Source organism: Mytilus galloprovincialis, chromosome 14, assembly GCF_965363235.1.
Source record: "Mytilus galloprovincialis chromosome 14, xbMytGall1.hap1.1, whole genome shotgun sequence".
Lineage (NCBI taxonomy): Eukaryota > Metazoa > Mollusca > Bivalvia > Mytilida > Mytilidae > Mytilus > Mytilus galloprovincialis.
The window spans coordinates 38,078,077-38,103,920 of record NC_134851.1 but is presented as its reverse complement, the minus strand read 5'-3'; the positions used below and the strand labels follow the sequence as shown (position 1 = coordinate 38,103,920).

The following is a 25,844-nucleotide window of genomic DNA, read 5'->3' as shown; positions in this document are numbered from 1 at the left end:
TTTAGATAGAAGTTGCCGAAATATTCATGTCCGTCATATTTGTTTTTCGTAATAAGTTTTGTTGTAAATCATCAGTCCTGCATCTCCATCAAACATTATAAAAGAGGCATATTTTTCTAGATTTTAAAATAAACTCAGGATGTGAAACCGGTATCCCTACAAATGTATTGAGTGTCATCTTTTAGACTATGTCTGATCGATCGCTATTGCAAGTGCTATGTACTGTCTCCATATTTCGTGGATTCACATTCCCGAACATGATACCGTATTCATAATTGGAATTGCTCATCTTTTCTGAGCCAATATTTCGTTATTTTTAAGGATCTGGGTATGTATTTGTCTCTGTTTTTCTCATTTTGACTGACGCTACATTAGTCCATTATTTCTGCGACAAAATTGATTTAAATAAAACTAAGATGAGTGATACAAGGGGAGAAAGTGTTGCGACCAAAGAGGACGGGTAGTGTTATCCAACTCCGATATATTTATTTATGTAGTAAATAGTGGGGAAACCTCACTCCCGTGATACTCGAAAAAGGGGAACCGAAGGTCTAGTGAAAGAAGGTAGATCAAGACACACATTCAAAAAATAGCGAACTAGAACAGCGCAGACTGATACTGGACACACAAACAACGAAATATAAAGATAAATAAAGTACCCATCTATAGACACGTAAAACGAAAGAGGGACGAGGGTAAGGACTGAGCAGTTGCTATAAGCATGTGTATCAATTCCAATATACTGAGACAAATATCCCGCATGGAAATAATAATTGGAATCAAAACGGACAACCACAAACATCATAGAGAACGGACAGTTGGTCTTTTTAGAGAAAATTTACCCATACACATAAGAAAAACGTATTGTCGGAATAATGGGCTGTCGAAGTAATGGGTTGTCGGAATAATGGGCTGTCGGAGTAATGGGCTGTCGGAATAGTGGGCTGTCGGAGTAATGGGCTGTCGGAATAATGGTTGTCGGACTAATGGGATGTCACCATTATTATTATATATCCAATTTCATAATAACTCTTGAACAAAATCTTGAAGTACACAAAATGTACTATTAGTATTAAGAACTTAACAAAAAAAAATTCTTGTACTTTTAAACATTCAATTTGATTAATTATTAAAATACGTTACTAAATCGTTTAACCTTTTAACCTTTTTAAGTTGTAAACATATCAAGGATGCAATGATATGCATGGTTACATGTTGTCTAATATATTGTCAAAATTCAAATGATACATGCTGCGTCGAGTTATGAAACTTAATTCATCCATCTCACCATTTAATGCTACATTTTTTAGTTACAGGTTTTTTTACAGGGGCGTACTTCCCGAAAATTAAAAATTTAAATGCAAATCTGCACAAACTTAACCATGTATAAGATTCAGTGTACTATTTATAAAGTTGCTTGACTGAAAAGTACAGCAGACTATACAAGAATGCTGGACGATTTGTCTATTATTTTTCCTCTGAACACAGTTCCAGAAATTCTGAAAGGGGATCGATTAATGGTGTACTAGGCTAACAACACCAATAACTGTGTGACTCTAGACAAAAATAACAAGTATGCACCGAACTAATAACCGCTAAGTTAGTTTATACATTCAATTAAATTCAATATTTGTTGTAAGTGTCTCATCTGTCAATAATATAGGGTTATTGCATGAATATTAGGGAATATTGTCCCGAGTAGAATCTTATATTGCACGAGCTTGCGAGTGCAATATATGTTCTACGAGGGACAATATTCCCCAATATTCATGCAATAACCCTTTTATTATATAGCAATATCTATAATACTAAAATTACGAGGTCCAATTTGTCAGCCGTCATCGGGTAAAAACGACAAATCAAAGAATTCAACTCTATATATAACTAATATAGGACAATGGTGTAGATTAAAAATTACACCACTCCAGACCCTTTTGTTTTCAGCATAATTAATATTGCCAATAATTAACAAGTTCCGGGTCGAATCCGATACCGATACAAATAGCATATTCAGCTATTACCTTATCTGTACGTTCCGCATTTGACAGGCGCACCACCAAACGGTGTATTTAGGATTTTGCTATATACACGGGTCATAATCAAAGGACTGACACTACTAAATTCAATCATTGTCAAATTGTTCCCTATTGTAGTTTTATTCAGCAATCAGAAAGACTTTCTAAGATAACTAATATAGGACAATGCTGTTGATTAAAAAATACTCCATTCCTGGATAGCCAGGACCTTTTGTTTTCCAAATAATTAATATTTCCAATAACTGATAAGTTCCAGGTCGACGGGTTCAAACAGAAAGATTTGAAAGCAGAGAAAACTGTGTATCTTATAATCGACATGACTTATCAGATGACAATACCAATTACTAAAATAAGGCTTAGGCATAGTTATATACTTTAATTCAGTCACGGACCCGCGATATCACGGGTGTGTACTTGTAATATTTAAAAGTAAAAATTGGTTTAAACTAGATTTTGACGTTGATGACGTCATGAATTTTTGAAGATTGATTACACTAGTTTATTGTACGCTAACTTTTGGTTACTTTCTGTGGGAAATATTATATTGCTATACAATAATATGAAATAGAACATTACATATAGTGTAAAAATATCTAAGAATAAGAAGATGTAAGTACAATCTAATTAAAAACCGATCTCTCATCGCTCCTGTTTCTGATATGTCGCGTGGGAGATCTAACGAAACCCGCTTTGAGGTCACATGTGAGTGACCTCGTAGGTGTGTTTTTTTCGACCAATGAAATTGAGTCTTCCACGATCTTGGAACTTTAAGGTAAGGCAAAGGGATGTAACTCATTTTATCTACGACGAAATCGTCAGTCAAAATAACTCATAAACTTTTTTGATTGACTTATTAATAGGTCGTCAACTTATTTGCATATCTTTATAAATTCATAACTTTTAGTTCACTCACATGTGACCTCAAAGCCGGTTTCGTTAGATCTCCCACACGACATATCAGAAACAGGAGCGATGAGAGATCGGTTTTTAATTAGATTGATGTAAGTACAAATGTATAAAATAGAAAGCCATTCTGCACGGGACGTGTATCGAATGGCTGAGGGCACTAGCCGAAGTGTTGACGTTGTTGTCTCGACAGCTATGCTGAGGGCACTACTGACTAGCCGAAGTGTTGACGTTGTTGTCTCGACAGCTATTTCAGTAAGCATGTAAAACAAGTACATGAAGATGTGGAATGATTGCAAATGAGACAACTATCCACTAAAGTTCGATTGAAGTAGATGTTAAGCAGTTATAGGCAACCGTACTGCCTTCAAAAATGAGAAAATTTGAATTTCATACCGTATGGTCGGCTATCTAATGCCTTATCATGAATGAGTAGACATAACCGAAGAAGGTTACATATGATACCAATTAAAACTATTAGTATACGGCTCTCTCACAAGCAAAAATAGCAATTAAGTGCAAAAAAGCCGTTTAACATTGTTGGACTGAATTCAAGACGTAATATAAGTACTAGTAATTGGTATAAAGTATTGTACTCGACCAATCACTAATTTAAAACCATTGAAATAATTACATATGTTTAAACGCTATATGCCATACCTGCAAATGTCTTTGTTTTTCTCTTCCAAACAGACAGGGAAATTTAAAACCATATCATGGTTGGTTTCAAAAGTATCTATTCATATGTATTTTTAGAAAGAAAAAAAAATCGTGACCTATTTATCTTATTTTATAAATATTTTACATACAAGTTTAAATGTAAACAAAATACAAACAATTATACGTGAAATATGATCGATGAATGCTTGCTACAGAACAATATCTTTTCAAAGTTTTCATTTCAACATGTTCAAGTGGACTAGCTATTGATTTTCTAACTCCTTTATTTTGACATTTCGTTTATTTTAAAGGCTTCTGTTACATACACGGGGAATACTTAAGACCATGATATTATGGATTTTGTAAAATTTTAATCCCTATAACTACAAAAAGTCATAATATGATATTTGATGTTTAAGAAAGCTAAGAAAATATTTAGTCTGTTACCGTATTGAAAGAATAACTTCATATTACCCAAATTGCACACGAGTACCCAATTTGCACCTAATTTAGCTGCGAGCAACGGATGTCTAAGTATAGGTTTTCTTAGAGACTGAACAACTCGTACTTTTATCATATGCACCTCTTTCAATATAGCTACATATTACTAAAGATCCACAAAACGGTCACATTATATACATCGACGAAAGAAGTAACCAGTGAAAAGAGTAAAATTCACGGAAACCGTTCCATACGACGTCTATAAAAGTCGACTGTCGCAGATTGATAGTCGCACAGTAAAACTACCGATGAACTTCTGCGAGGCACCAAATATAAAACAGTTATATTTTAATCTTGCTCCATATTTTATATCAACGCTTCTCTTTTATACCTTATCGTCCTGTGTATGCGTGACATATTTGCCACTGGATGTTAATCAAATAACTCTATTAATTGATTTAAAATTCTAACATATAAGTATAATTGATTTTAGAAACCCAATTAATTGTATATGCAAACATTCTAATTAATTTCTACTTAGTGATGGAGAGAAAAATATCATATATTAGAAATTATGGAAATAATACATAATGTGGATCGTTAACATTTTGTAATTTTGAAATCGACTCGATTTCAAAAGTGCATGGTCTACATATGATCTTCACATAATTTAATGAAAGTATTTGTAGATGAATTCTCAGCGTGTTTATATTAAACTAAGCATTAAATAAACAAAAAATTATTTGTATCTAAGCTTTCAATATTAACTTTTACTATCATTATTTACATAGTCATGCTGTGTTCAAAATGACAGCTTTAAAAGTATTTTGTAACTAGCTGTTTAATCCGAATCGATATAAGTCAATAACCAATTAAAAACCATCCTGTCACCTATGAAGTTCAAGATTACTTCTCCCCATGCAGTCAAAAGTTAAATCTTAAATATCTACATGTATCAATGCTTTTATTTCATGCCAGTTAATATACGTCATTGTTTGTTGACAACTGCAAATCTGTTCATTGACAAACAATCTTTGATATTTTTTTAAAGATTTTTGTTTTTAACTCAACATCTGTGCCAAATAACTGTCGGATTTGACTGGACCAATACAAAAACTATGGAGATGTAAAAAGTTCAATAGATATAGGAAGACGTGGTGTGAGTGCCAATGAGACAACTCTCCATCCAAATAACAATTTAAAAAAAAGTAAACTCAATGTACGGCCTTCATCACGGAGCCTTGGCTCAAGTACATTTACTTTGATTGTTTCAATAAACACAAATTCCATCACTATATGGGCTATTTCCCGGAGGTCAAGTTTTTTTACTTGGTCCAAGAAGCCGGAGTGCTTAAACAGAACCACTATAAAAAAACTGACAATTTTTGCTAATAATAATTGAATCGAGCGCATCTGCGAGGGTTTGGATGGGGTTAAATGATTAAAGAATAATGCCCTTAAAAAATGAAGATTAGAGAATAACGGGCCAAAAAATTGAAGAGTAGAGAAATGCGTGGTCTTTTTTTTTTGAAGATTAGAGAAAAAAGGGGGTAATTTTTTGAAGATTAAAAAAAGGGGCGAAAATTAAATGTATACAGAATAACAGACCCCCCATCCAGACACTCATCTGCCATATGCAAGGTTCCAACTCACAATATACTGTTGAAATACTGCTGATACAGTAGTTGAACTACTTCGAAAACTTACTCACCAAGGCACCTTGAGTACTTTGAAATACATACCAAAAGAAAGGCCAAAGATACTAGAGAGAAAATCAAACTCATAAATCGAAAAATAAACCGACAAAGCCTTGGCTAAAAAGAGAAAAAAAACCAAAGACAAACAGACTAACAACAGTACACAAAACAAAGACAAACAGACTAACAACAGTACACAAAACAAAGACAAACAGACTAACAACAGTACACAAAACAAATCATAGAAAACTAAAGACCAAGCAATATGACACCCACCAAACAACTGGGGTGATTCGGGAGCTCCGGAAGGGTAAGTAGATCCTACTCTATATGTGGCACCTGTCGGGTTGCTCATGTTAGTACAAACCCGTTAACACGTCCAATTCGGGAGGTCACATTCGTAAAAAGTGAACAGGCTTGTATTTATGACATTTGGAAAATTTACCTACCAGTTATTTAACATATGTCTAAGTATTTATCTCTTTACAATCTCTGTGTGTAAGTTTTTAAATTGAAATATATGTTGCTAAATTTCATTTACTCAGTACACGTAAAACTTTGAATTTCCCAAAAGCACCATCTGAGCCACTTTCAGCTTGATCACAGCTAAGAAACATATATGCATTATGATAAATAATGAAGAAGATGTAATATGATTTTCAATAAGACAACCCTCCACCAGAGAACAAATGATGTCGAAGTTAGAAAGACAGTATAGTTAACCGTAAAGCCTTCAACAATGAGCAAAACCCATACAACATAACAAGCAAATATAAAATCCCCAAAATGACAAAATTAATAAAAATAATCGATTAAGTCAATTAAAAAGGATGTTTCAAATTTATTAAGTTTAAATCACACGAAAAAAACATTTGACAAGGCTTCCGTTTCTTACCTTACTTTGTGTAAAACAGTACAGGAACAACTATATTGAAACGCTAAGTGTTCAGACTTTGGTCAGACAAAAGTTTATCTTAAATGCTTAAGAATTCATCATTATTCAAAACATTTTTATTGTGTCATATGTACTTGAGGTAGATCTCGAGATATGATATACCTGATTGTGTTAATGTTAACATATCTGATTCATATTATCAAAAGTTAGTAAGTTTGGTATGTTAAAGGGATATGCATATATATTTCTAAAACAAGCACTGAAAGTAAATCAAGATATCATATTGATTTTATGTATTTCTTCTTAGCAAAGTCAATGTCGTTATGGAATTTGTTAACAAAATTGACGTAATTCACATAATTTTTATATGAAAACTACGTAAATTATAGCATCAGGCCTACATAATGAAATAGAAGGGATAGTTGAATTGAAAGGGAACAATCATTTAACTTCCAGGGGGGTATGTTTTTTTTTTTTAATAGTCTGAACACAAATCTTCTGGTCGACCAGATGACAAACTAAATATTCTGAATGCTAATTCCCCCCATACCTTATAGTGTTAAATTTTGAAAAAATTAATTTGATTGATCGCGTCGAAAAAACAAAATAAATTTGTTCACGTTAAAAATCTGGCTACCCCCCCCCCCCCCCCCTTTTCCCCTCCCCTCTATTTTTGAAGTTAAATGGTTGCTCCCAAAAGAATGAAAGAAAAATTACTTACATTCGTAAATATGTTGGACGAAAGGTTTTTTTTTACTTATGACTATTTGAGGGTGGAAAAGATTGCCTGGACATCAGAAAAATGGTAGTGAAATTATGGGTGAGGGTCTGGCTGGGGTTGACAGAATAATATTAAACAAATTCTTAAGAAACAAAAGTGGTCAACACTGAAGTAATCTAAAAGGCAAAAAACAAATTAGAGCCTAATAGGGTGTTAAATATAAAATATAGAGAATAGAGGCAAAAATATAGAGATAAGAGAAAACAGTTAAAATAACACCCATTCAGATCCTCATTCATTGATAACAAAAATAACACTTGAAAAAAAACTAAAAATAACATGTTGGGTCTTTATTGTTGTGTTTCATCTAAAAGTCACGGTGGGGTTTATGAAGTACAATACACACAAGGCAATTTAAAATAACTATCGCTAATAACGCAATAATTCACAAAACAACACCTATTGTGTATAGCAGTCTAGTTATAACAACTAGTATTTAACAAAGATGTAAGTTTATGTATATGTTGGTAATTGAAACCAAAGGCCAGGTTAAATATATAGTACTGTACGTAACATATTAAGCTTTATAATTGATTATTGACAACGTATTGTATATGGCCAATGGTCATTCAGCATATGCCTCTTTAAAAACGTCTGAAATTAAATCGGAACTGGGGCTATTATTAAACGGTCCCAGGTTTCGAAAAAAAACGTATTTTTTTCTTTTCTTATTTTTCTTTCTGTAAAAATGTATTTTTCACATGCATGAACTGTTAATTGCAAAGTGTCACAAACAGAGCTATGTATAAAAGAAACAAGGCTGTTCCTTTATATAAATAATTCTTGTTTGCCGAATATTAATTTAGCCATATTAATGCAAACTAGAATTATATTGGCTCTTTTATGATAAATCCATTCCTTTTCTGTGAATTTCTCTACTAGTTAACAGATTTAAAATTTATACACGACTTTAATATTTTCAATTGAAAATAACATAAGCGACAATTTTCATAAGACCCATTTATACAATCTATATCATTTAGTATATTTTACGAAGATCTACATGTATTCGCTAACCTAATACTATTCGGTTTTGAATCTGAATATATCAAATGAATCAGCTTAAGGTGGTACCCGGCTAACTCATTAGCTAAAATCAATTTGGCTCGTTTAATTTTCTTAAAATTTAAACAAAGTATTTACTTTGACCCTTTGACAAAAATATAAAAATATCAAACAATTTGAACCAACCGTTTAAAATTACACTGGTTATATAGCAGTTTGACAAACACTTATTTTGATATTAGAGAAGCTTGATATTCCCTTCACAACACAACGTAACTAAAACGTTTTGCTGATTTTACAGAGTTATCTCCCTGTAGTGTAAGGTACCACCTTAATTCGGGTGCATTACTGAGAAAACAGATAACATGACATCTAGATTTTTATGATATCATTTTTATTTAACATTATGGTATCATTTAATTCCCTAAACTTTGTTTTCTCCCTGCATGCAATTATCTATACTATTAAACGAGAAGACCTCATTGTGGGTGTCGCTTCTCCTCCTTCCACAATAAATTATTCATCATGCCTCTGTGTCCTATAGGTAACATGTATAGTCGCATTTTTCATCCATTCTTATGATCATTCAGTTGGGGTTATTTTGGGATAAAAACGCAAAAGAATGCGTCCGGATATTTTCCCGTCATTGGACAAAACTTTAAGTCAGATTAGACTTCCGGTTTGTGTTTTTCTGTACTTTGAACATACAAAGACTATGAATAAAGTATATAAATTTGCTTTCTGCTGTCCTTTTGAGTTCTAGCATGTATCATCCTTGGTTAACGTGTTTCAGTTTTGGTTATTTTGGGTGGAAAACGAAAATGAATAACATTTGCTATTTACTATCAATTAGTTTACAGTGGAGGATCCAGAACTTTTCATAAGGGAGGGGGGCACTGACTAACCTAAAAAGGGGGGGGGGGCGTTCCTCTCATGCTTCAGTGATTCCCCATATAATCAACAATTTTTTTCAACGAAAACGGGGGCAGGGCCTCCAGGCCCCCCATGGGATCCGCCTATGGTTTATAATCAACGGCGGTCACTTCAGATATATTTCTGTACATACTTACATACATTTACTATGAATAACTGTATTTGTTATAATTTACTATAAATTCCTTTTCTGTACCTTGAACATACAAAGACTATGAATAAAGTATATAAATTTGCTTTCTGCTATCATTTTGAGTTCTAGCCTGTATCATACTTGCTTAACATGTTTCAGTTTGGGTTATTTTGGGAGGAAAACGAAAATGAATAATATTTGCTATTTACTATCAATAAGTTTACAGTGGCGGATCCAGAACTTTTCATAAGGGAGGGGCACTGACTGACCTAAAAGGAGGGGCGTTCCTCTCATGCTTCAGTGATTCCCCATATAATCAACAAACATTTTTAAACGCCCCCCCCTGGGATCCGCCTATGGTTTACTATCAACGGCGGTCACTGCGGATATATTTCTGTATACATACATTTACTATGAATAACTGTATTTGTTATAATTTACATGGCGTTCACTGATGTATATATATATATATATATATATATATATATATATATATATATATATATATATATATATATATATGTAAGTACCTTTGATTTTTGATACCTCTCCTGATATTCTCTGTATAGTAATTAAAGTATATATGCATTTTCATAGAGTACAGATAAACAAAAGGTATACAAATCGGTATTTGGAAAATAGGGGGAGGGCAAAAAAATGTGCCCTGTCCCTAAGTACCTTTGACTTTTGATACCTCTCCTGAAATTCTCTGTATAGTAATTAAAGTATATATGCATGTTCATAGATTACAGAAAAACAGAAGGTATACAAATCGGTATTTGGAAAATAGGGGGAGGGCAAAAAATGTGCCCAGTCCCTAAGTACCTTTGACTTTTGATATCTCTCCTGAAATTCTCCAGTCAGTATATTTTTTTTACAGTAGACATACGCTCTATTTCCCCGCGATTTCGCGGGTGTGTTCTAGTATTACTAAAACAAGGATTTTCTCATTTACGTATCTTTTTACAACTGAAAAAAGAACCTGTTCAAATGATTAACATTTTACAATAGTGATTTGACATATCTGGTCGTATTAGTTTTAATTATTTACGAGGAAAGAGTTGACATTTAAAAGTATAAATCCGATTTAAAGCATGTTTGACGTACATTATACATGTAATATCTCTATTGACATTGACATTGTTAACGTTACACTTCTAATGCGACTTAATTATCTCAGACAACGCAGCGAAATTTTAGGCAGCTACTTCACACAATAGCTTGTTACTAACATACGTGACCATGGTATAGATATGAAGTCAATGCAAATATATACTGTACCAAAGATCGCAGAAGAGTTCTGATAACATCTAAATCCAGTCTAATGCGAAAGAGAAAAAAAAAGATGCCTAAGGTATTATCAAACTCATAAGTCGGGGACTATGATGCATGCATGTTCCGTTTGGGTCATAATTTATTTTGTTACGCGTACCTTCTTAGATGACAAGCTGACAACGGCAATAACGAAAAACAACCAAAAGACAAACAACAGTATACTAAATGCAACATAAAAGACAAACAACAGTATAGTAAACACAACATAAAAGACAAACAACAGTATAGTAAACACAACATAAAAGACAAACAACAGTATACTAAACGCAACACAAAAGACAAACAACAGTATACTAAACGCAACATAAAAGACTCAATATTAAGTAACACGAACCCAGTAAAGCTTGCATGGGTTGATCTAGAAACAAACACGGGTGATAACTCACAAACACATGTTAATCACCTGACTAACCAACGTTACGACGTCGAAAATTTCAAAATAGCCATCAAACTTTATATAGTTCGAAAATATATCCATACATTGATTCTCACTCATAAAATTTGTATACGTTCATTTCAATTTTCGTTAAATGCTGCAGCTCCTTTTTTCCCCACATGCACTTGTCTCCGGCAAAAAATACCTTCATTTCTTATATAACACGTATATACATCTTATACTTTTTGGGGGGACAAGCAGTAGCGGATCTAGAAATTTTCATCGGGGACCAACTGACTGCCTAGGACGGTCCCGCTCCGAACATGCTAACTATATTATCAATCAAATTTCCCCCCCCCCCCCAAAAAAAAGGGGTGCCCGGGCACCCTGGGACCCACCTCTAAATCTGCCTTTGTCAAGATCCTGTGTTTTACCCCTAAAAGTGATGTAAGGTCCTCAAATATGTTCAACTTGGACTAACTTACCCAAGTCCAGAAATTTGAAGGTTCTCCATGTCAGAATCTGAATAACTTGGGACCCGTTCTACAGCCATTATACACGTCCTTTCACGCACGTGCGATTTGACATACTGTCGTCGTCTTGAAAGTCTGTCTAAAAGCTCATAACCAGAATGTGACAAGTCATCCAAACTACCAATTTTGAATCCAAAAGTCGTTTCCATGGTTACTATTAAATTCGCAATATTGGAATACAAATTTAAACCGTTAAACAAACACACTGATATTTTGTCAATTGTTTTTATATCTTTTCACATCTCAATCAAACGTAATCATCTAATTCCTTTTTATCTGGATGTTTGCATTAAATTCTTAACTACTTTTATCTGTTGTTTGAAAGTTCATTTTTTTCTAGAAAATGTCATAAGTAGGTCCAATCAGAAGCTCCTCAAGTAAATCTGTCCAATTACCCAAAGATTATTGTAAATCGAATAACAATCATTAAAAACATCGACCGATAATCGTAATTTCCTTCTATACAATGGACGTTCTTCGAGTGTTGTAATAAAGTCAAATTGTAAGGAAAATGTCTGAGATCTTTCCTCTGTTAATGAATGAGTTCGAATTTGTAAAGTAAGAAAACGAGATTAAACTCAATCCAAGTTCAGATTTATTTTCTTTTCATCACCGCATGGAGTCTATTTAATCTTTCTTTGACCGTATTATGCATCATAACTTTTTTTTAATTGCTTGAAGTTGGTTTCAATTGAACCTGACATGTAATTTTATCAATTACTTACATTTAAAGGAACATCATTTTAAATACTTATATTAATATTAACGATAAGAGTCAATATTTTTAAATTTAATATGCAGATTTGCATAGTTCATTGAATATTCCAAAAGAAGGTACAACTATTCTACTATAATTCTCACTAAAACCTTTTCAGTTATGAAAACATCTATTGATATAGATTTAAATTCCGTATTCTACTATTTGTTATCTGAAGTATGTCAAACAAAATAATTTTTTTTTTTAATATTTGACATAATTCGTTTATAGCTCTATCGTCTTATTGATATGTCTTTATCATCCGGGTTCCTTTATGTCACAAGTTTTGCAGACGATAATCCTTTCCGTTTTTAAAAGATATATTAGAAATAATTTCGCAAATATTCCAGTGATTCGAATTCGAAGAATTCTATTTATAAAGCGAACTGTCTGTCAATCGTTTAGTAATCTTAAAGCTTATAATATACAATAATAGTCCTTTAGCATGACAATGCATTGTACACTTTCTTAAAACCAACTAAAATTTCGAATGATGAGTTATAACTTTGCTTTCGAAGCACACATGTCTTATTATAAAGCTACAATAAATTAATTCTTTTTTTTGTAGAGTTGAAATTATCGTTCTTAATATTTATCATTCATCACAACTCGGTCGATTCCGTACCTCCATCTAAATGGAAAGAAGCGAAGTCACACGAGGTTTGCCGACTGTAATATTCATAAAACGACAGTTTCTAAAACTAGACAAGTTATCTCCCTTTCTCATGAAAAATGGAGAGTTGATTATCCTCAGCTACATTGTACATCGAGCATTCAACATGTAAAAACCAAAGAATAGTACAAAAGACTATAATGTCCGAAGTACGAGTATGAATTCTCAGAACTTTACGTGCCACAATCACAAATAATTGCGATGAAATCACAACTATTACATTTCATCGGTAGCACCACAAAACATTGACTCCATCTTCATTAATTAAGAAAAACTATTCTTCTGAATAAATGCGTAGCCATACAATAGATTGAATCTAACTTTTCAAAAATCCGATAATTCATAATTATGTTCTGTACGAATCTACATGCATAATACTGGTTTATCACGCTACTTAAGTGAGGCCTTTAAATACAATTTAATAACATTGTAACTTTGATTTTATTTGCTACTTTGTTTGTTTTTAAACTAATCAAGACAACCAACGCGATGAAAAGTTTATCTTTAATAGTTCACATATACTCTGTCTGTTCTCTTACAATGAAACTACTGGTCATACGAAGACAGATTTTTTTTTTTGAAAAATAGCAAAATTTGCTCAGTGCATCTATATAATTATATATATATATTAATATAACTCACAAGGAGAAACTATTTGATTTTTATGGAAGATATGCGAGTGAACCATATATTTAGTTGTTTTTTTTCCGCTTCACTCTATATAGAATGGATCATGTAGCCAATCCATACTCTCCAAATGCAATGGCTGCTAGATTTATACTTCATATATGTATATAAAAAAAAGAAGATGTGGTATGATTTCCAATGAGACAACTCTCCACAAGAGACCAAAATTACACAGAAATTAACAACTATAAGTCACCATACAGCCTACAACCATGAGCAAAGCACAAACCGCATAGTCAGCTATAAAAGGCCCCGAAATAAAAATGTAAAACAATTCAAGCGAGAAAACTAATGGCCCAATTTATGTACAAAAAATGAACGAAAAACAAATATGTCACACATAAACAAACAACAACCGGCACTGAATTACAGGCTCCTGCTACTTATTTGACTTTCCCCCCAAATTTTAAGTTGTTTTCTCTCTTCATTTTTACAAGTTTAACTAGTACTAACTACTTTATACTAAGTTTAATATCTACATTTTAAGAAAACAAAACGTTTATTGTGAATAGATTTCAGTTTTAAAGTATAACATCATTATGCAACATGTGCAACATGCTAACTGCAAATTTATAACGTTGCAATTAAAATCAAATACAGCAAATATGTTATATATAATGACGAAAATGTGGGAAATTTTATCACAATCGATTGAAACATAATCAACAACAAACGAAAACACACCCCTTAGAAAAAAAAACACAAATTATATAGATCGTATAAATCAATTTTTATTGATCATAAAACCTTTCTTATATAAAAGTGTATGTAAAATTTGAGTACACATGTACCTCAGTAAGTCGAAGTCTGGGTGTAGATAAAATGGCAATGCGTGAATACAAGAAGGCGGATATGATACCAATAAATAGTACAATTAAAAACAAAACAAAACTATTCTTCTGAATAAATGCGTAGCCATACAATAGATTGAATCTAAGTTTTCAAAAATCTGATAATTCATAGTTATGTTTAATTAGACATACAACAAAAAGACAACAATTGCGGCTTCAATTTGGTTGGAGATGGGATATTCTTAGAATATTTATACAAATTACAACAAGTTACATGATCGCAACAAGTAACTACGTGTATGTCTAACAGGATACACTGATCTTGGTTTAGAAAAACTAAAAGCAAGATAGTTAAAGGATGTAGAATATGTCGCTGCGACCTAATTTTGTCTGTATTTGATATATTTGCTTATATACAATGTACATCTTTTTAAAAGTGTAAGTAAACACGACATTATAACCTCATCTGATCATAAAAGTCTTCAAAATTTAATTGCACGCACTGGTGTTTATATGAAGGTACTTGTATCCCATTTAATATCTGTGTACTGGCTTAATGTTTCGTATCTCATTCAGTATCCGTGTACTGGTTGAAGTTTCGTATCCAATGCAGTATCCATGTACTGGCTTAAGTTTCGTATCCCATGCATTCAGTATCCGTGTACTGGCTGAAGTTTTGTAGATGTGAACTACAAACATCATTATAGATCTAATTTGAATAAATGGAAAGACAAGTCTGAATTTAAATGATATATCACCTTTAAGCATGCATTTCCTCGTTAAACGATACATCGAAGTTGAAAAATTGAAAATGTCTATTACGCCTGAACTAATTAATACAGCTTGTCTGAAAGCAATTACATGTTATGTATCATGCAAACAAGATATTAAAAATATCGCCTATCTTTACATCTGTATCAACATCCATAAAATGGTGAAAACACGTCCATTTATATTACAAAAAGTAAACATTCTGCAAAACAGAGTGATATTAATTGACTGGTTGTCGTGCAATTCAAATGCCATGAAAAAAGACTTCTATTTTGAGTGCTCATTTGCTACTGAAGTTAACTTCTTTTCCATGTTTCATGAGACAAACTCAAATGAAACATGACACCATTAAATATCTATAGTTCCATTATTATTATTTTTTTGTCATATCAACGTTAAACAGAAACTGCTTGTTCTGTTTTGAACAGACGGAACTTATCAATATTTTTTCTCTCTCTTTCGAGTTGCATATTTATATATTTATCTAAATACATGTATATAATGTTTCATAGACTTTTGTTATGAGTAATTTAACATTTTTTTCTTCAAAAAGAACGATGAAGTATACAAGTACAAAATGTATAATAATATCAAAGAGATCATGCTAGAGACAAATGTCATAGAGTCTGAGAGACACCAACACCATTACAAAAATATCCAAAATAACGAAAAAAAAACCAGTTATTTCAAATTAACATAAGACAACTACTTTTGGATACGCAACCAACTTAGAACACTTCTGACATCAGAGACTTTCTATACTAAGTATGTGTCTGACATATAATGTGGTTGAACTTTTTTTAAGATAAAAAAAAACATCCCCCTTTTCAGTTCCATCTCAATACTAGTAAAAGGCAAAATAGATGCTTGAAAACAAACAATAAAAATCAGCTCAATGTAAATTTTTTGTTGTATGAAAGTACTCGAAATGTGTTTTAACGACTGCGTTCCCAACTCTTATTACCCGTGTTTTATGTCAAACTCTCGTGCCAAGAAGGCGTTTCCTTGCAAACCGGAAGTACAGAATAACTAACACTATTATCTGGAAAATAAGGTAGAATTACTTGATTCTAATAAATAAAAATATTGGAATATGGATCGATCAGGCCAAATAGTCATCAATTAGAGTGAGAACCGTACTATGGCCTTCGATTATATATAATTGACTAAAGTCTTGTATTGTACATGCATAAAATAAGACCCTGAAACATATACAAAAGAAAAGGAATAACAATTGTGCAATTGCTTTTAACTGGGCGATGATTACAAATTTGAATTCTACACTAAAGTTTAAAATATGATGGTTCAAAATCATATAAAAAGAAACTTGTCTATTGTTGACCCCATGCACTATAATTTAAATCATTTAATGAAATTTAACTGTCAGGTTTCCAATAACATTGATTGTGAATTAAATCACTGAATTATCTGCACATAATAGTGCATACTTTATTTGTGATTGTCAATAGATTTTACATTAGGCGAAAAGACTAACTTTATCTACATGCAACAGGACACGTAATGCTGATCTCATAGCATTGTGCTACGTTAACGTTAATATTTTCACTACAGATACTTTTTTTTTAAATTACACACCATTTGAGCAATATCCCATAATGCGACAAATGGTTGGAAAAGCTATGGCTGTTACTGATAATCGTCAAATCGTAAAGCAGAGTTCGATTGATTGATTTTAACGCCTCTTTTCGGTGCTGTTGTCTTTCTATTTCGTGGTGGTCAGTTTTTATTGGTGGAGGAAGTCGGAGTACATGGAGAGAAATACCGACCTTCGGCAGGAAAAGTGACAATCATACTCGATTATAATTTGAGTCGAGCACGCCTACCAATTGCAGGCCCTTAGCCAGGAATTTTAAAGGGGGAGGGGTATTTGGACTCGCGAACACAACTTTAACAGTCACAATTCAAACAGAACGTTGACTTTAACAGTGCTTATTTGTTTCCAAAAAGTGGAGGGGGTCGTACGAACCCCCCCTGGGTACGGGTATGAATTGTAGGGTTACATCTCAGTGTTCACAAGCTAGTGGCACAGTTGTTCGATTACTTAGGCTACTCGACCACCGAGAGGCCCCGAACAGCATACGAAATTATCTATAGTAAAGATCATTATAAAAGAGACAGGAGTTACGGGTCAACAAAACAGAGACACAAATAAGTAAGAGATCTGTAGATGGCTACGTGATTCCGACAAACAGCAGACGTGTTATTCTGGGGTAAAATACCATAATGAATCCTCTACTGTGTACATATCAAATTTTGTTTCACCTCAACAATTAACATATGATTTGCATGTGCAGTATATAGTATTATAACTCTCGTCAACAAAACCGCATTATTCTTACAAAATAGTCTGGAAAGCCCTAAAACTTGACATTTTTAGAAATGCACCTTTACTATTTCAAATAAGCGAAACATTTCCTCTATACTTTTGATTTACTCGCGTAACAGTGTGATGCTATTTTCACATTTAAGTTTGCTCACAATACGGTTATTTACTCTTAAATTCATATCTACTCGAATTCTGATGGTATAAATCAAAACAAATGCCATGAAATTTTGACTAAATGAATTATCATTTTTTTAGACCAAGCTATTGAATTGTTTCATATTTTTCGTGTCATGTCTTTTTATAATTCTAAAGAAAGTACAATATGTGAGCAAGCGATGTCTCTTATGACAATTAATAAATCACTAGAACACACCCGCGAAATCGCGGGCACATACAGCTTGTGAACTGTTGTAGGATGATTTTTTGTAAAAGATAGTATGTATGGAGAATTTCATAAAAGGTACCAAAAGCCCTCTCCCTTTTTACAAAGTCCGATATTTGTTTCCTTTCTGTTAAATTCAATTATTTTCGTGTTTCTGGCCTCAGACCACAATTATTCTTCTCTTTTGCTACAATGCTTCTTTTGGTAAAAGTCAAATCAAATTAAAAATTTGCACCGTTTCAAACATCAAATAAATGTAACTGCTTATATATAGACCATTATAAGTCTAATAAAATATGCTTCAAGGTCAATCCATCTGCGTTTTTCTTTTGAGAGCCTTACTAACATGCCAATGGTAGGATATGAATCTTGTATAAATGACTAAGACCGAATAAGGCTTATTTGAGGGGTGGTCGGAGGGGTCATGATCCCGAAATCCCGAGATGCAGAATTTAAAGAAATTCATATCCCGAAATCGAAAAATATATTCCCAGATCCCGTAAGGATCAATGATCCCCAAATCCCGAGCTTCAAAACACCCGATCCCGACGCCCCGAAAAAGGGACTGCCTCCCTCTAATCTCGACCTTAATTTCATTTTTGCCAAATCACTATTTTCACTTTCAACAATAACTTGTTATGCCCCATCTAGTCTGTGCATCCGTGCGTTCGTTCGGTCGTCCGTCTGTCCCTCTTCAGGTTAAAGTTTTAAGTCGAGGTAGTTTTAGATGAAGTTGAGCATGTTTTACTTATTTTAATATATATGCAAGTGGTATGACCCCTTAAATAGTAAACATTTTAAAGAAAACAGTAGACAGAATCAGGGACTTTCTATACTAACATAGAAAGTCCCTGACAGAATACAGAGAGTCTCTATATATTAAAGTAGTATAATCGTAGTTTACATGTACATAAACGCGAAAAATAATTGTCCTCTATAAGGGGGTATAATAGTTGTGGTTCTTGCGATCTAAACACCATGATATGGAGAACGATTTGATTGGTTTATTTATTTTTCATTTTTTGTTATCTATCATACGATTGGTTGTGTTTGTGAATGTTTCAAACCGGAAGTCTTATCTATACTAAAAGTCAGTCTGATGACGGAATCATATCCAGACTCCTTTTTTGTCGTTTTTCTCCCAAAATAACTCAATCTGAATAATCATAAGAATGGATGACAAATGCGACTATTCATGTTACTTATAGGACACAGAGGCATGATGATTGATTTATTGTGGAAGGAAGAGAAGCGACACACAAAATGAGGTCTTCTCGTTTAATAGTATAGATATGTAAACAAAAGTCCTGTTCAACGTTGCCCGTTACTAGTGTTGAGCTTTGCTACTTATCTGAAAATCCAAGAAGACTGCCACTATGGAACACAAATCAATGTAGGGCTCTATGAAAGAAGTAAAACAAATCAGTGGAAAAATCTGGTGGGACACAACTAATCCAACCCATTAGAGAAAAAAAAACTGTCAAACATACTAACATGCACTTATAAAACAATAAATATCCACACTAATCTGTGTCCACACTTGTTATGCAAAGAAATATGAAATAACAAAAATCATTATACTACCAAATAGCTACTGACGAAATAGCGATCCGAGTATGGTCAAATAAGAATTGTTAACCTTTTAATGTAAGAAACGTGTTCAAATGAAAACCCGGCCTACCAAAATATTGTCATGAAAAGACATAAAACTCGACAATCTATAGTGAAAACCTTTCTTGCCGTGATGGCTTTTGCCCTTTTGTTGTCGCATTGTAGTAGAACAAAACAATTTGAACCTAAATTGAAAGATCGTTTGTCCGGAATATGATCATTATATGGCGGTTCACTGTTTATTAGTTGATCAATGCTTACTTTATGCCACATTAGTATAAAAAGGATATACAGTATCGATTTGTCTGAATGTATTGTTATTAAAAACGTAAAATAAAAGATAGAACTAACCCTTGTCCAACTATCTGCAAATTTCCAGCGCTGTAACATACAACTTTATAAGTCTGCATCTTGTTATGATTTATAAACGAACAGTCACCACGTTACAAAATCCAACTTAAACTGCACCGCTGCCACAGAGATAACACTGTCAAACTTTATATAGACATTTCTTTCTCATTTAATTCATATAATAGATTTACTTAAAATGAATTCATGTATTTAACTGCTTTATGTTGTAAGTCATAACAAGATCCTTTAATGCATCAATATTGAATAAAATGAAGTTATAACTCATTTTAGTAGCCGTAAAACGCGTACCTGTAAAGCTAATATTATATAATAGTATGTGTCAGAAAGGGCTGAGTAACTAGATGTACTAAGCGCATACAAAGTTGGTCAAGTTATTACTTTGTCGAGAGTTGTTACAAGTTTCATGGATTTTGTAAATTTTAAGGATTTTGAGTGCCTTACATTAAGCCAGACGTGGCTTATCTCGTAATCACAACCCGTATGTCGGTTTAATTTTATATTAATTTCAATTTTCGATAGTAGGATTGGTGCGGAACTAGACAACGACGAACCGCAACCGAAGCAATTTTATTCTTTGCAAGTATTAAGTATCAAAAATTCAAAGACCAGAGCAACACTCAACCGCAAGAACATGCAAATATATGGAACGCCACGACTGCCTTATGTTAATAATCAGCATTATACGCAGTGTTCACAGCATTATATGAAGTGATCACAGCATTATATGTAGTGCTCACAACATTATATGAAGTGATCACAGCATTATATGCAGTGCTCACAGCATTATATGCAGTGTTCACAGCATTATATGCAGTGTTCACAACATTATATGAAGTGCTCACAACATTATATTAAGTGCTCACAACATTATATTAAGTGCTCACAACATTATATTAAGTGTTCACAACATTATACGTTTTTTGTTGTATGATGAGATTGATGTATGATGAGATTTATTAATGATGAGATCATTCGGTAAACTTCGTTTTTTAGCGGAAATTACCGAATCCATAATTGGTAAATTACGGTAATGCCCAGCAAACAAATTTAAAAAGTTATTAAAATCATGTTATCATAAGGTAGCATACAATATTTAAAACTGATTGAAATAAGTAAGGAAAGATGAAACTGAGAGGTGAATGATTGAAGTAGTTCTGTTCGTCGTAAGAAATACGAATTGCAAAATGTAAGTTAAATAATAAAAAGTTTATTTAATGAAATATCGTAGGAAAATTTGTATGATATATTCTCTAGTTCATTTCCTACTGAAGAAATTTAGCAAGGTGCCACTTTATAGTCCGTACTCAGTTTTAAAAAAGCTTAATTACCTTTTAAATAAAACAGTCAGCTTTCTATAACACATAGGTGCCATATTACGCTAGCTTATATATGTCATGATAGAGTCATTTTTGGCATCGATTTCCAGAATTTGGCATTTTTACATGAATAAGTATCTAACAGATATGGAAAATGCAGTTTAAAGCATTTCACTGTAGGTGTTAAACATAACTTTACATCAATTATTCCATTTTTATACAAGCTTTTTAGCACGGCAAGTACTAAGATTGTCTTCTAAATATGATCAGCAGTCTTATATAGAAATTTAAACTTTCATAGAAAAATTTACCCTTTCTAGACCCTGTTTAACATTTTCATTTAAAGTTATCATCTCTTATGAAAATTGAGTTTGTGGGGATGAATAAAACGTTTACTACGTTTGTTCGTCAGTTTGCACGGTACATATATATATAAAAGTGGTATGCTTGCCAATGAAACAACTTTCCACAAGAGACAAAATGACATCACAGAAATTTTAAACAGCTAAACGGCCACAGTATGACCTTCAACAATGAGGAAAGCCCATACCGGATAGTCAGCTATAGAAGGCCCCGAAATGATAAACGAAAAATATTCCTAATTTATGTACAAACAAACGATCGAAACACTAACATGTATATAACACATTAATTAACAAACGACAACCACTGAAATAAAGGCTCCTCCTGACTTGGGACGGCCACATATATGCAAAATGTGGCGGGTTTTTAATATGTTAGCGGGATGTTGGTATCCTCCCTCTAACCTGGGACAGTGGCGTAACAGAACAACATAAGAACGAACTATGAAAATCAGTTGTAAAAGGCTTGTTAGTTTTCTCGTTTGAATTGTTTTACATGGTCGTATCGGGGCCTTTTATAGCTGACTATGCGGTATGGGCTTTGCTCATTGTTGAAGGCCGTACGGTGACCTATAGTTGTTAATGTTTGTGTCATTTTGGTATTTTGTGGATAGTTGTCTCATTGGCAATCATACCACATCTTCTTTTTTATATTAACTCATTAGATGGGTACAAATATAAATACATATGATCTAACAAGAAAATAGAGTGAACGTGCATGTGGGCGGGTACTTGTATATCCCAACAATAAAAAGACACTATAAGTACTGATCTGAGAGTATATATAACTAATATAGTACCATGCTGTTGATTAAAAATAACATCACTCCAGACCCTTTTGTTTTCCACATAATTAATATTGCCAATAATTAAGAAGTTCCGGGTCGAATCGATACCAATAATATATTCACCTGTTAACTATTACATTATCTGTACGTTCCGCATCTGACAGGAGTACCACGAAACGCTGTATTTAAGATTTTGCTATATACACGGGTCGTAATCACAGGGTTGAAACTACTTAATTCAATCATTGTCACATTGTTCCCGATTGTAGTACTTTAATCAGTATGACTTTCTAAGATGGCAATACGAATAATAAAAATCTGGACTTAAAATAAGGCGTATAGGTACAGCATGTACAGTTTTCAATTTGTTAGACGTAAAACAGCGAATCAAAGATTCAATTTTATTCATAACTCATAAAGGACAAAACTGTTGATTAAAAAATACTCCTTTCCAGAGACTTTTGTTTTCCAAACAAAATCAATAATACCAATATTAAATTGACAAGTTCCAGGTCGACGGGTTCAAACAGAAAGATGTTAAAAGCAGAGAAAACTTCATCTTATAATCGGCATGACTTTATCAGATGACAATACCAATACTAAAATAAGGCTTACGCATAGTTATATTCTTTAATTCAGTCACAGACCCGCGATATCACGGATGTGTTCTAGTAAATATATATACATATTAAGTTGTGAATATGGTGAAACTAATCCTCAAAATAAGTTTAAAATGCCCTGCATGGTGTGGAATAAACTTGGGTTAAATTGATCATACTTCTTAATTTACTTATTTCAATCCGTTTTAAATATTGTATACTGCCTTAATGATCACATATATAATAATAACTGTTTAAATTTGTTTGCTGGGCATTAATTTACCGTAATTTACCAATCATGTTTTCGGTAATTTCCGCTAAAAAACGAAGTTTACCGAATGATCTCATCATTCATAAATCTCATCATACATCAATCTCATCATACAACAAAAAACGTATAATGTTGTGAACACTTAATATAATGTTGTGAGCACTTAATATAATGTTGTGAGCACTTAATATAATGTTGTGAGCACTTAATATAATGTTGTGAGCACTTCATATAATGTTGTGAACACTGCATATAATGCTGTGAACACTGCATATAATGCTGTGATCACTGCATATAATGCTGTGATCACTTCATATAATGCTGTGAACACTGCGTATAATGCTGATTATTAACATAAGGCAGTCGTGGCGTTCCATACAAATATGTACAATGTACACACATGTTATACAGGGGTTGTCAATGGTTGCTGGAAGTCACATTTGTTTAGCGTTACTAGTAGTTATGTTGTCATTAATCAAGCCGTTCAAAATTCTGATTTAAATTATGTCGGAACTCATTTTTATCCAACCCCCATCTTCTTTTTGTTTTGTTATTTTGACTTCTAGAAATCTTTTATCTCTCAAGAATTTCCTCATCACACATACATTATACCTTACCCGAAATTCATTAACTGGTGGACATTCTGGTACTCGGTAAGAGCAACTTAACTAAGTAAAACCAAGCTCACAGTCGTGTATATGAGAGCCAACAGATGAACTTATCACAAAAATTGCACCTATTATAAGCTTGAATTTACTTCTTTCACTTGCTCCTACTTGTCCAGAATGTCCTACCAAAGAGAAGGTTACTTGTCGAAAAATTGTACACCAGTCAAAAGTAGAGGTCATATGAAAATAATCCATTAAATCTGTTTCAGACGAGAATGGTATGTGCACATGAAAATCACATAATTAGTGCAAATAATTCAAATCACATGAATACACATTTATTTTTTTTTTTAATTTCAATTAACAGTTTAAATACCGCAAATAAAGTGCAATTTGAATCGCTTTCTTTGTACCCAAAAGAATCCGAATCAATCGTATTTAAATTTATTTTCCAATTTGGTCTGTTACTTAATAATACAGGACACGAATTGAGCCAATAAATTATAAAGAGCATTGTATATATATCAAATATAATATGTAATACATTTCTTTACACTTACTAGTTGTTAACGTTTAGAATTAATGGAGTTTTACAGTATTTATCATTGCTCAATGTCGATATTTTTTTTTTATACAATCTTTCACTAAGGACAATACTATAAATTATAAATTATCTCAACCCATGACTAATATACTATAACTACTGAGTACTACTGTACGTCATTAGGACATAAACTTTACTGACAGTTTTCAACATTAAAGGAACAAATTTGCTGGTGTAGACTTATATTTTATTAAAAATATTTAAAGACATAAATCACAAAGTTTAGTACGGAGAAATCCGTAAGCGACTATATGTGTCGTGTTGCGCCAAAATCATTTTCGCCGACGACTCGTTTGTTCAACTAGTTTTCAAATTAGTACCAATTACATCAAAAATAAAATATACGATTCCGACAATTTATATTAATAAAAAACAAAGAATTATCTGGTCCTTTATATATACGGATACCTAGCATGAGCATCTCTTTTGACAGCTTTTTGATATATAAAAAAAAATATAACTGGGACAATCGAAATTCAAAGTTCGTTTAGAAACAATTGTACAAATGCGATCACAAAAAGTGCAAAAACTTACAGTACATTTTTCCTTATTCTTATTTTTTTCTTTTTCTACCTCTTTTCTTGTTTCAGAAGGGAAACCGAAAAATCATTGTGTCCATTGAAACTTTGAAGTAATGCTTGTGATCGCTGTTATTGAAAAAGAATCTTGTTTTTGTTTAAAGTCTTAAAAAAAAGTAAACCAAAGAAAGATTTAGTATCATCCAAAAAGCTGATTCGACAGTAAAAACTGATGACATTTTGCATATATTTGCTGCCAAACATGCAAATATCATGTCAACATCATTATTACCAAGAATATATTATATGTAAAAGACCTTGCTATTAAGAAAAGTCTCAAAAAGACCAGCAGATTGAATAAAATTACACACCATATACATGTAATATACAATTACTAGTACATGTATATTTTTATCTAACATTGTTTGAAGGGAACAAATCCATATTTGAAATATGACCTTTCATTAAGACACAAGTATTTATTCTAAAGTACACGAAAAGATAGAAAAAAATGTTCAAAGGTTTACATAAATTTAAAATCAAGGATAGACTGAAGGCTTTCGGTACTACAAATATGCCACAAACAGATTATTTCAGTACTTAGTTTTCAAGGATTTTAAACAAGTCATACGTACATAAATAATAACTGTCTCGAG

At 32.7% G+C, this 25,844-nt stretch overlaps 1 protein-coding gene across 5 annotated transcripts in view; it reads right to left on the bottom strand.

Moving 5' to 3' along the window:
- LOC143059573 (uncharacterized) overlaps positions 1–25,844 on the bottom strand; it is a 53,621-nt gene that overhangs the window by 12,998 nt on the left and 14,779 nt on the right. The window contains exon 1 of one of the 5 annotated variants that reach the window (XM_076233096.1): positions 20,102–20,314. The exons of 2 other annotated variants lie outside the window; for them this stretch is intronic. In XM_076233096.1, coding sequence (XP_076089211.1) covers positions 20,102–20,160 — 59 coding nt within the window. In that variant the 5' untranslated portion in view covers positions 20,161–20,314. Of the gene's footprint in view, positions 1–3,602; positions 3,680–11,683; positions 13,298–20,101; positions 20,315–25,844 lie in introns of those variants that run through there. 2 more of the 5 variants (XM_076233092.1, XM_076233097.1) reach the window with 2 other exon arrangements.